Source organism: Coniosporium apollinis (genome assembly GCF_000281105.1).
Source record: "Coniosporium apollinis CBS 100218 chromosome Unknown supercont1.38, whole genome shotgun sequence".
NCBI classification, from domain to species: Eukaryota; Fungi; Ascomycota; class Dothideomycetes; genus Coniosporium; species Coniosporium apollinis.
The window spans coordinates 89,657-102,074 of record NW_006913300.1 but is presented as its reverse complement, the minus strand read 5'-3'; the positions used below and the strand labels follow the sequence as shown (position 1 = coordinate 102,074).

The 12,418-nt window shown below is 54.4% G+C and overlaps 4 protein-coding genes across 4 annotated transcripts; 2 read left to right on the top strand and 2 right to left on the bottom strand.

Annotated features, from left to right (window-relative positions):
• Positions 1 to 1,015: 1,015 nt before the first annotated feature.
• W97_07385 (uncharacterized protein) lies at positions 1,016 to 1,958 on the top strand (the record flags this gene model as incomplete). Its single annotated transcript, XM_007785015.1, has 2 exons — positions 1,016 to 1,163; positions 1,222 to 1,958. 2 exons carry the CDS (start codon positions 1,016 to 1,018, stop codon positions 1,956 to 1,958), a joined length of 885 nt encoding a protein of 294 aa, XP_007783205.1.
• An 818-nt stretch (positions 1,959 to 2,776) lies between these two features.
• On the bottom strand, positions 2,777 to 5,152 carry W97_07384 (DNA repair helicase rad15; the record flags this gene model as incomplete). Its single annotated transcript, XM_007785014.1, has 1 exon — positions 2,777 to 5,152. The coding sequence occupies one exon, from the start codon at positions 5,150 to 5,152 to the stop codon at positions 2,777 to 2,779; it is 2,376 nt and encodes a 791-aa protein (XP_007783204.1).
• Positions 5,153 to 5,497: 345 nt separating this feature from the next.
• On the top strand, positions 5,498 to 10,469 carry W97_07383 (uncharacterized protein; the record flags this gene model as incomplete). Its single annotated transcript, XM_007785013.1, has 3 exons — positions 5,498 to 5,794; positions 5,854 to 10,167; positions 10,236 to 10,469. The coding sequence occupies 3 exons, from the start codon at positions 5,498 to 5,500 to the stop codon at positions 10,467 to 10,469; spliced, it is 4,845 nt and encodes a 1,614-aa protein (XP_007783203.1).
• A 224-nt stretch (positions 10,470 to 10,693) lies between these two features.
• W97_07382 (uncharacterized protein) lies at positions 10,694 to 12,400 on the bottom strand (the record flags this gene model as incomplete). The annotated part of the gene is made up of 1 exon (XM_007785012.1): positions 10,694 to 12,400. One exon carries the CDS (start codon positions 12,398 to 12,400, stop codon positions 10,694 to 10,696), a length of 1,707 nt encoding a protein of 568 aa, XP_007783202.1.
• Positions 12,401 to 12,418: the final 18 nt, after the last annotated feature.

Below are 12,418 nucleotides of genomic sequence, written 5' to 3'. Positions count from 1 at the left end.
TCAGGGTCTGGAGGTCCACCGGTAGTTTAGGCCGTGGAGTGAGCCCTGGAAAACAGCATTTCTCTTGTCGCGGAATCGGTCCCTTTTGTCGTTTGGTTGCGCCATTTCTTTCCTTGTGTCTCCCTGGCCAGGGCCGACTGCAACGGCAGCGGGTCGCAAGTGCAGACAGGCGCGATTGGAGACGGGAAAAGGTACACTTACGACTTCCCCATGGCGAATGACGGCTGCTTGACGACGCAGTTGTTCGGTGGTGCTTGGCTGTTGTCGCAGGCTGCAGAAACCCCAGTAATCCTTCTCGGCGCGTAGATGTGATTCGGAGGCGGGCTCTGCTGCGGTGGGGCTGGGTCAGATCCCGTCGGCGGAAGACGTAGTAGTGATGCAAGTCGGCGCTGAAAAGGGCTGTGTGCTGGAGTGGGTCGTCTGGAGTAGGCGGATTTTGCTGAAGCGACAGCAACAAGGGCGAGCGTTGAGGTTAAGTAGGTAAGGTAGCGGGCAGTCTAGGACCAAGGTGAAGTAGACAAGGCCAAACCGGCGTCACGGCAGACGATGCACTCGTAGCGCCTCTTCTTAGCGCTGCTGCTCGAGGGCCAAGATGATCTCTAACTGGCTCCGCCCGGAGACAAGCCACAAACCTCTCCATCCAAGCATTTTGCAGGCCTTGCCAGCGCAGAACTCCCATTGAACAAAACCTGAGGCTCCCGGATGCTGGTAGGCACCTAACTTAGCTATTGTTCAATGGCATTTGACTATGCCCGCCTTGTAGCTTGTGCTGCGCTTGATCTCACCTGTGCTTGGCTCAAGCTACAGCACTTGAGGAAGAGCCGCGGTCTATCGATACCTGGGTAGAGGTCACGGGTCAACGCGTTTCCAGACGCCAGCGAGGAACGCTTCGACTCGAAGAGAACCTCTGATGAATGAAACTCTGAGCCCTTGTCAATGGAGGTAGTTCAAAAGACACCAACGAGTTGTCGCATCGATAATCTAGCACCCTGCTTAACCAAACACCACACATATCATGGATGCTATCCTCGACACCCACTTTCAGCGCGTGGAAGCCGCACTCAACACGCTCGTCAACTCGATAACCTCCTACAATCCGTCCGAGAAAGCAGCAGACGACCTAGTAGCAGCAGATGACCAGCTTCTCCAAGGACTTGAGCAACGTACGCCCTTCCGATGCGCTCCCTGTCCTCAGCATCACATGCTAAGCCCTACCTACAGTAGCAACCCACCAAGCGAACCACCAGCGCATCCTCCACCTCCGCCAAACCGCCGACGCCCTAACCGCGCAAGCAAAATCAAAACTTCGCTCCCTCGCCGACGCCCGCAAAGAGCTCATCAACACGCCCGTGAGCACCTTTCCCGCGTCCTCCAAAGACGTCCCTTTCGACGAACTCCTCAGCTACGCAAAGCGCATCGCTAAGTTCACCCTCCCGCCCAACTACCGGCCCGCACCCTCTCCTCCCAAGCCATCAGCGCCCGACGCAACTCCCAAGCCCCCCGACGACACGCAGCTGGCGAACGGCACCTCCGGCACGCCCGCCGTGGCCGACAGCGCGATCGCCGCAGCCCCAAACCCCGACCCCCAAGCCGACCTGCCCAAAGACGAAGGCGTCGCCCTCGCAACCCTGACCCGAGAGCAGCGCGACTGGCTCGACTCAATGTCGCACACCCCCTTCGTGCCATGGCCGAGCGAGGCGGTGATCCAGCGGGGCGGGCTGATGGAGATACAGCGGATGCTGGAGCGGGGGCGAGACCCGGCGGCTGTGCTGCCGCCGGAGGAGCAGGAGGCGGAGGAGAGACGGAGGGCGGAGGAGGAGGAAAGCCGGAAGAGGGAGGAGGAAGAGGAGGAGGGGAGAAGGAGGGAGGCGTGGGCTGCGCAGTCGGCGAGGAGGGGCGAGGGACAGGGGGCGGTATTTGGTGGGTTGGATCTGTATGATCCGGAGGAGGACGAGTGAAGGGTTTGCGATTCAAGATGGGGCGCGCTTAGGTCTCGATTCGACGTTAGTTTTGTGAGAGGCGTCTGGGCGTAGCATTCGCATGAGCGGTTTGGAGGCACTGGGGCATGGGGCTATGCAGAAATCTCACTCCCACGGTATTTACTGATAACAAGACCTGTGAAGGCGTCATTGGTAGCGGTATCTGCGAAATACCTCTTTGAGAATTAGTTTCATTCAGTTGATCCAACGAGTGGTTTGCATAGGGTACTCTACTCAGTCCAACCAATCCCTGAAAGGATCACCGCTGTAGGGATCTTCAAAACCAACTGCTACATGTTGGTCAGACGAGATTTGATACGTCTTCTAAATAATTATTGACTGCATCGTATGGGGAAGGATTTGCCCAATCATGAGCCCTCTAGCAATCTTTTGCGCATGCTTCGGAAATCTCATTCTGCGAAACGGAGACGCAGGTGCGAGGCTTTCTAAGCCCGAGGTCCTTGTAGATGTGCTAGATAGCTCTATCAGTAGCTGTTCTATACTCTTTGATCTGCAGCGAGAAGGCAGTTTCTCCTGAAGGCAAGTGATGCTCCTTCCGTGGGTAGATCACGAGCGTTCTTGCAGGGCTTCTTCAAATAGCCGCATATTAGGGCCGTGATGGTATGTTCTTAATCACATCGGCATTGCGGAAGATTCTTTCAGGACCGCTGATGTTCTTCTGTCGCAGTGCAGATGTTAAGAAATACGGGTATTCTGATTGCCCCCACGATGTCCTGAGCGCCCAACTCCTGACTGATTGTTTGAGGTGTAGTTCCTGAAGTCCGTCGCCTATCAAACTACAAATCCGCCATCAGCGCCTCCTCATCCTCCTCAACATCAAACTCCTCCATCCCACCCATGACATGATCGCCGTTCATGGCACTCCCACCATCCTGCCGCATCTGCAAATGCCTAATCTCCTCCTCCTCTTTCTTCTGCTTATACCTCTCCAAATCCTCCAAGCTCCACCTGCTAACACCCTCCTGTAAGCGCTCCGGATACGGCACGCTCATATCCCTCAAAAACTTCCTCGCAATCGCCACCGCCTGATCCACGCTCAGATTCGCATCCGAGTCCGGCAACATCTGATTAATCCAGTTCGGCAGCTCCTTCCTCTTCCTCGCGAAGCGGCGGTCCGCGAGCACCATGATTCCGTAGTCGTCCTTGCCGCGCAGCACGCGGCCTAGGCACTGTGCTGCGTGCCGCATGGCATCGAAGGACAGGAAGTCGTTTTCCTTGATGTGGTAGGTTTCGCGGAGGAACTCGAGCCGCGCTTTCAGGATGCGGGATTCGGTGTACTGGAATGGGACGCCGATGCATAACACCGTCCGCCCGTAGTGGTGGTCGAAGTCTATCCCCTCGCTGACCTTGCCACGCGCGACGCACAGCAGGACGGCGCCGCGTCCGTTGTTGCAGGCTGTGCGGTACGTCTCGAGAGCAAGTGAAGTTTCCTGGCTGTCGGGCGTCTCGACAAGGATGAGCTTGTATTTCCAGATCGAGTCGAGTATGCCAGCGCCTTGCCAGTTGGCGATGGTGGACTCCATGTAGAGGTATGACGGGAAGAACACCACGACGCCGTCGGGTGTCAGCTTGCAGAATTCGATGAGGAGGTTGCCGTAGTTGCGGACGACGGAGGGGTCGTTGCGGGTTTGGAAGCCAGAGCTGATGGCACCTTGGTCACTACCGCGGGTGACGATCATTGGAAGGAACGATTTGCGGGCGAGAGTCATGGTGAAGGATTGCTCGATGACGGTCGTGAAACCGAGCATTTTCGGGTAGAACTCCATGGGCGAGATGGTACCGGAAGTGATGATGACGGAGCTGAATCGCTCAAAAACGGGCTTGATGGCTATAGCCGCATCGAGGCAGGTGAAGTGCAGAACGGGATTGGGGACTGTTGCAGTTTCCGTTTCAAATGGCTCAAGAATGAGGAGAAACCCGGTGTCATACGTTGAGACGAGGGTAGCGAATGTAGCTACTTCCTGGAGTGCCTGGTAATCCTCGATGTTAGTCAGTTCCAGTGTCCTCACTAGGGACGTCAGGCGCTCCGCGCAGAATCGCAATGGCTTCTTCTCGATGAAAGTAAGTTCCTTCACGTGATTAAGGAAAGACGGCGGAGTTTCTGAGATGACATGGAGAACCTTCATTCGCGTCTTCAAGTACTCGATGAATCGCTTGAGGAACGAAATGAAGTGCTCCGCTCGCCGGATGTTGCCGGGTACAGCTTCTTTTAGCAAGTCATCAGGTAGTGCTGGGTTTGCCATGAAAGCGTCTTCATCTCTAGCTTCATCGGCATCCCGTAAGCCCTCGACAAGCTTGGCATATTCATTCTGCAGCTTCTCTGCATCCGTAGACTTCATCTCGGTGATCTTGCGGTCGAGGCTGTTGGCTGCCGTGGTAGCCTTTTTGAGAGAGTCATCCGTAATGTCGATACTGAGCGACTCAATACAGACATTGTCGATGTTGTGGGCTTCGTCAAACACCACGATGCAGTCTTTCGACAGTTCTTTCGACACTCGTTCCGCAATCTTCGGGTCCAATAAATAGTGGTAGGAGTAGATGATGACGTTACAGAATGGCATCATTCTCCGAGCTGTGAAGTATGGACATTGCTTCTGTTGCTCGCCATACCTGAGCAGGCCGTCAAGCGTCCAGACACCGGGCGGTATCAGATTGTGCGGTTCTAGCAGATCGAGGTTCTCATGGTAAACACATAGTTCCACATCCTCTCCTCGTTCCTTCTTCTCTTTGACGAAACCTGCTGTCAAGCTTCGACATCGTGCGTCCACAACGTTGCCACTCTTTTCGCGCTTTACTGACGGGTGAAGACATAGGTTCTTCCGGCTAGTCAAACCGAGGCCCCGGAAGTCCTCTTCATAGCCTAGTTGCTCGGTTCGATACTTCATGAGAGCCTTCAGCTCGGCCAAAGCCTTTTCGATCTCCGACATAGTACGTGAGCAGTAGATCAGCTTCCGCTTTTCGGGGTGATGCTGCTGGTACGCGACGATTAATGACAGCAGAGTAACTGTTTTGCCTGTGCCTGAAGGCATCTCCAAAACGCAGTGTCCGCCTGCATCCAAGGTCTTCTTGAGCGCACACATGTACTCATATTGCTCCGGGTATATTCTAGGATACGGGAAGAGTATCGGAAGGTCACTGCGGCGGTCAGCCATATTGAAAAGGTAGAGGACTTTGTCTGACTGACTCAATATTGAACTTCATCCTGAACGCCGCGGAACAAAAGACTCCGATAGTTTGGATGGAGAGAAGACCAACGGGATGAAGCTATCAACTTGGCTTGGTTGTTGCCGTTGCCTACTTGATGATCTTCTTAGATGTGGAGCCTTGCGGAGAAAGCGCGCTAATGCCCATGTGCTTAGTGCGCGGATAGAGGCGAAAGCTTAGCCCTCTGAATGTGCGTCATCTTGCAACCCTAAAAACACCTTCAACTTAACCCCTCCAGTCTGCAGTTCAACCAATATCATCTCCTTGATCCAGATACAAGACTCAGCGCAATCATGAGCAGACACCAAGCAAGGGGGCAAGCAAGCAGCAGCCGCGCAACACCGGGAGCGTTTGGTTCGGGATTCGGTGGAGGATTTGGATCAGCCACACCATTCGGCGCCGCTTCGTCGCCGCTATCATATATCGCGGAACCGCCAGATCTCTCCTCCGTCTCAGATCCAAACATCGTCGTAGTCTTCAAGAACCTCGCGAAGAAGGACAGCACAACGAAGGCAAAGGCTCTGGAAGAACTACAAGCGTATGTCTCTTCATCCGGCGCTGATTTGGAGGAAGCGGTCTTGGAGGCTTGGGTGGGTTTCCTCCTTCGATGTACATACTTCTTGGTAGTAATCTGTATTCATATATTCAGACGAGTATCTACCCACGCACATCGATAGATAGCTCTCGCCGAGTTCGTCAACTGGCGCATGCTGTGCAAGGTCAGATCTCGGCATCATGCGGAAAACGAACTGCCAAACACATGCCCAAAATAATCGGCGCGTGGTACTCTGGCTTGTTTGACAACGACCGCGCCGCCGCCAGATCGGCCAGTGAGGCATTGGAGAAGGTCTTCGCATCGCCAGAGAAGATACGAAATCTACGAAAAGCTTACCAGCGGCCCATTCTAGAATTCTGCCGAGATGTGATAGACAAGGAGTCGGCAGAGACACTGAGCGACGAGCGAACAACAAGCCCGGACGACGCGAATGCGAAGTACAGTCGGGTTATAGCTTCAAGTCTGTTATCCATCAGCAGTCTTCTCGCGAATTTAGAAGCCGAGGACATCGCCAAAGAGCAAAGTTACTACGAAGAATTGATACAAGACGAAAAGCTTTGGAAGCTGGCATGTTTTGACGATGCAGCAGTCAGAAGAGCTACGCATCGCCTGCTTAAAACTTGCATCTCCCGGCAACGGAAGGCCGTAGAAGCTAGCTTAGATGTTATCAGCTCGGCCTATCTGTCTCACGCCTTGAACTCGGATCAGACTGGCTCCTCGTATGAATACTCTTCTGCAGTAGTAGAACTAACGAAAGCCTCACCTACCGTTTGGACACAGCATTATCAGGGCAAGAAACCACCGCAACAGCGCCTTAAACAGTTCCTGAAGCGGGGTTCGCAATTGGGTCCGGACAAGTTTTGGACGAATGTCGTTGACCTTTTTGCTAGCATACCCAGATCCGTTCTGCCAACTCAACTATCCGAGTCCGTGGAGTTGCTCAGTGCGTGCCACAGCGGAATCCAGAAGAAGGATGAGCCAAGAGCAAACCAGGGAGCCGCATGGAAAGCCTACATTGACGTTGCTACAATCATAGCAAAGTCGCTGTCTGAAGACGATCAGAAGGATCTCTTTCGCCAAACCGTCTTGCCAATCATCCGCTGCTACTTCAGACCTGCTCCTGAGGATGCTCATTGGGCTGTACCCGCCGCTCACGCCACTAAGATCGCGGCCCAAGCCATCAAAGCCGAACCTATGCCTTCGCTTCTGAAAGACGAATGGACTAAGATGTCTGAGTCGCTTGTGGAAGACATGAGAACATCTCTGCCGGAGCAGTCAAAAGACTACGACAAGAACCAGACATCAATCGAAGCTGAAGGCGTACGATGGGCATCATTGCAGGCCCAGGCACTACAAGGAGATGATTCGGAAGCGAGTCGCGCTTCTCTGCTGCGGACGAACTTATATATCGTGGAGGAAGCACTTAGCGTCTTGAAAACAAGGAACGGCAAACCATATGGTGCAGCTGGCGTTGTGGACGCCATCATTCGCGGTGTTGGAAGGACATTTATCGGCTATCCAGACGCCAGCGAAGTGCTATCGTTCTTCGCCATTAACGACCTCCCCGAACTCCTTTTGTCTCCTTCCTACAAACAACTAGCCTCTATCCTTTACTCGTTCTATGATCAAGAGTGGTTCCAAGAAGCATGGCAAGCGACTCTCAAATCCGTACTCAACGCTCCTGATTCGGCGCTGAAAGAGTCTGCGCTAGAAGAACTGCTGGCTTCGAAAAACGTGCCAAAGGATTTTGACGTAGCCGCCCGAAATCCAGATCTGCAAGCATTCATCAAAAGGAGATCCGAGATGGCCATTGGAGGAGCCGCTGACTGGAAGTTCCCCTTACGCATCCTGCAAAATTCAACTCAAGTCCTGTCCGCAAACACTACAGGCGAGATACTAGCAAGCATGATCCGCTCGTTGTCCCTTGAGGACAAAGCGTCAAATGCCTTGCACGGATTCCAACAGATGACCAAGCACAGTCCGGAGATCATACGCAGGATCGCCCCAACTGCAGAAGGTGCGAAACTTGTTCAGGGCCTACTCTATCTTACAGAATCGCCAGATGATGAGGTGGCCAAAGAGGCTTCAGAGGTGCACGCCTCGATACAAGTGGTCCTATCCGCGGATACAACTAGCACTTCGTCGAAGCAATCTATGTTTGCTGTAATTCAAAGTGGTCTGCACGAAGCATCTGCTACTTCGGTGTCCGTAGGCACCCTCGTTGATTTGGCGCGGAAGTTACTGCAGGACTCTTCCGTTGACCGCGTTGAGATGCTTCAGCAATTGCTGCCCGATGCTCCAGCATGGGTATCGGCACTGGCACCTTTCTTTGATACTCCTCCACGGGTATCACTCGCGATCACTAGCCCACTTGGAGGTGCGGTCTATCTTGTGGACCGCAAAAATGCTCCCTCCACCAAGGAGTTAGAGATCGCAAGGGATGCCGAAGGCTATTCAGTCGCTCTTCGAATGGCACAATACATCACAGAGCTCCTGGACACGGACACTGAAGGGTTAGTATCAGAAGAGAAGCGGCAAGAGATCTACTACTATGTTTCGCTCATCGCGCATCTCGGGAACGACAATCTTGGTCTTGCCGGTGCAAACGACCTATGGTCAATCTACTCGCCGGAGGTGGAAACAGAGATGATGAGCTTCTTACTTAGGGCCACGTCCTTGGTTAGCCGCTGGCTGCCTGAGATTTCCGCACCAGTCATTAAGCGCTTCGAGAAGGCTGCTGCAGGCACCTCGTCGCGGGCGTACTACAACGCGCTGGCATATTCTATCGCCTGTGCGGGGGTTGTTGACTCGCAAGGCTGGCAAATTCAACGGAACGACGAGCTTGAGACAACGATCAGAAGTTTACGGAGAACAAAAGACGTGTTATTCGCTACCGCTTTCCTAACAGGATACCAAACGCCTCTATCATCCAACAAGACAGCCATGAGATTTTGCAACGAATTGGTAGCGGACTTGACGGGCCTCAACATCAGCAAAAGCCCGGACGAGGGGCTTCGACAATTGGTCTTCCTGAACGCCATCATACAGAATGTAGAGAACGCCGCAGAGAGCATAGCCAAGCAGCGCCTGGTGTTCTTCGTCAAGCACGTGATTCCCTGGCTACAGGACGATGAAACCACCGACTCCATCCAAGCGGAGGTCTGCCGCGCGCTCGTAGTGCTTCTGCCTCTTATGAGGGACATCTATGGGCCATACTGGGCTGATCTACTCGGCTGGTGCACGGCTGTCTGGACCGAGGAACAGCTCACCGACAAATCCAACACCGTCATTGAAGGAGTCATCCCAGTTATCCACGCATCGCTGAGGCTCTTCTCTACGCTCCGAATACTCAAAGCCGACGAAGATGCGAACGACGACTTGGTGGACGCTTGGAAGGAAGCCGCGGAGGGTACTGCAAAGGGCCTGGTTCACCTCCTTCGAGAGGCACAAAACTACCCAGACGAGTTCCATCAGCCCTTAAAAATCGTCAATGAGCTTGTCGCCCGCCAGATGTCGAAGATACCCCTTGAGCATCTGAAAGATACCGGCGACCTCTTCTCGCTGCTGTACGTCGCATCACGCTCGGTGCAGCAGACCGCCTTTGAAATTCTTCATAAGCAGATACCGGCGGCTCAGGAGCAGGTATCCTTCGACGTTGCGCTGGAGAAGAAGAGCGCGCGGCTGCCGGAGGAGCTGATGTCCCTCATCCTGGAAGCACCCACCTTAAACGCACTTGCAGACGCCAGCTTCGAGCGGACGATGCCGTTGCCGTTGAGGGGCTACCTCCTCAGCTGGATCTTAGTGTTCGATCACTTCCAGAACGCATCCTATAAGGTACGAGAGGACTACGTCGAGAACATCAAAGACGGCGACTACGTAGCTGGCTTGCTGGACTTCATGTCTGATTTCCTTGGTCACGCCAAGGGCAAGCCGGTCGATGTGTCAAAGTTCGACATCACTACCTACAGGCCCGATGAGGAGAGTCCGGAGAAGGACACGCAGTGGCTGCTGACTCATCTGTACTACCTCTGCCTAAAGCACCTCCCGGCCCTGACCAAAGTCTGGTGGATAGATTGCAAGTCACGGCAGAAAGTCCTTGCCGTCGAGACATGGACAGAAAAGTTCATCTCGCCTATCATCATCACTGATGCGTTGAAGAGCGTAAGCGACTGGGCGGCATCGGAAGAGGAGTCATCAGAAGAAGCCCTCAAGGTCAAGGTCAATCAACGGGCCAAGGAAATCACGGCGTCTTACGAGGTTGACGAGCAGACAATGGCGATTATCGTCCGGCTGCCTGGTAACTACCCGCTGCGACAGGCCGTCGTCGAGGGTTTGAACCGTGTCGCCGTTGATGAAAGGAAGTGGCAGAGTTGGTTGAGGAGTACACAGGGCGTCATCACTTTTTCGGTAAGCTTACCTTGCCACGACCCTGATTGTGACTGTACGCAGGGAATGGGCAACTAACTCGACAGCAGAACAACAACATCGTCGACGGCCTCATCGCATGGCGGAAGAATGTTGTGGGCGCGCTGAAGGGCCAGACCGAGTGCGCGATCTGCTACTCCATTATCAGCGGCGATAAACAGCTCCCGAACAAGCGCTGCAGCACGTGCAAGAACCTGTTCCACACCAGCTGCTTGTATAAGTGGTTCAAGACGAGCAATGCGTCGACATGTCCGCTGTGCAGGAATACGTTCACCTATGGTTAGCGATGTTGCACGCATAATGGCGGCGTATGCAGAAGTTGTCAGCAAGTGGATCGTTGATGTTGTAGATGATATGATAGGGATGGCATACAGAAGCTTGGTTACCAATACAAATTCGAATATGCCCCAGTGAAGACCACCTGTAAGCCAGATGTCGCCCGGCCCTAGCACAAGCATGATCAGCTCCTACACTGGTACGTGCTAGATGCCAGGAATGCTCAGAGAGATCATTTCATGCTCTTTGCCAGGGTCCACATGTTTTCCATCTTAGACCTGCTCAACGCGTCCTTGGCATCCGTGTCCGTTTCGCAGACTCGGGAACCCCATCGCCTGAAAGCCCGTGCCCTCTCCTCGCCCTCCCATACTAATTGACACTTGTTGTGCGATAGGTCTTTCAGCTCGCCCTTCTCGTCCGTCGCCTGGAGGAATTCAGCTTCGGCCTCCTTGTTCCCCTCTCGAACACTGCTAGGCATAGCATTTTCGGTCCAATCGATGCGGTTCAGCATCAGCTTCTTGTAGAACTTGACAGCATGCGGCCCACCCTCGATGATCACCAGATTCATCCTCGGATGCAGAATGGTAATCCCCGTGAGCGCCAGCTGCTTTGCATTCATGTCGATCTTGGATCTGTGCTTCTTGAAGCTGAGGTTGTCGATCTTGAACACGCAAACCTGAATCCCCTTCGCAGCGTCTGCTTCCTGGTTTCTCGCAAGCTTCTCGAGTTTTTGCTCGTGCGTGAGGTGGCGAGCTTCGTTTTCTTCCTCGTGTTTGGCAGCGCGCTCGGCGATTTCACGGTTTACGCGCGCCTCGACGGCCGTGGGATCCTTGACGGCCTGCTCACCGAGAACGCGCATGAGATTGCTTTTCTTGACTTTGGGCGGCGGCGGCGGTACTAGGCCTAGACGGATTTTCATTTGCTCGTCCTTGTGGTTGGCGTTGCGTTCTTGGCGGCGCTTCTTGGCTTGCTCGGTTTTGGTGAGGAACATGGGTTTTGGTGGCGGCATGTTCTTCTCTTGCGGAGGTTCGAGGAGGACGGGATGCTGGATGTAGCGGGTGATGATGGAGTCGGCGGTGTCGACCTTGATCTTCCCGGGGTCCTCAACGACACTGTAGTCCTTCCCATCCACAAGGTTCTCATCCCACCACTCAATGTCCGGAGGAGCAGGAACAAGGAACGCTTTCTCGTTGTCTTCGTCCAGTCCCACTTTTTTGGCTTGCTCGGCAATACGCCTCTTCATAGCCTCGAGAGCAGCTTGACGGCGAAGAGCGCTGGCCTGTGCGATATACTTGCCTTTCTGGTTGAAGACAAGCTGCCTCGAACGCCGATTCCTGAGCCCAGACTGCGCGGCAAGATTGGCATCATAATTAGGATCCTTCCTCAGTTCTTCCAGACTGGGTGCGGAGAGGTCAAGCTGCTTCTTCTCCTTTCCCGGCCTCTGCACCGGCGACTCAGCCCGCCTGTTCGCCATGGTCGTTGCGAATTTCGGCTGGATAGCCTGCTTGCCCTTCGCTCCAGCTTGACCAACATCCCCCATCAGAGCCGGATGCAGCCCGATGCCCAAGCCGCCTCTTGCCCTTGTAAGGCCCTCGTCGAACTCCGGAGGCTGATATGCAGGCATGGGGGATGCGGTCCGCTGCTGAGTCGGTGCTTGCGCCTTCGCCGTCGCGGCCGCGACTCTGGCCTTCATGGCCTCGATCTTTGCGCGCGCCGCATCTGCTGGAGACTGAGCTGCAGGCTGAGCAGCAGGCTGAGCTGGAGCGGATCTAGCTGCTACCAGTGCTGCGGCACGCGCGCGTGCTTCGGCGATCTGCTTTGCGATATCCGGCTTGCTGGGCGGAGCGGGCGAGGCATTGTTTGAGCGCGGTCGCTTGTTGCCGTCCGGAAGGTCGCCATCGCCTGGATGAGGCCGCTTCGTAGACGTGGACGTAGACATTTTGGTGGTGTGATAGCG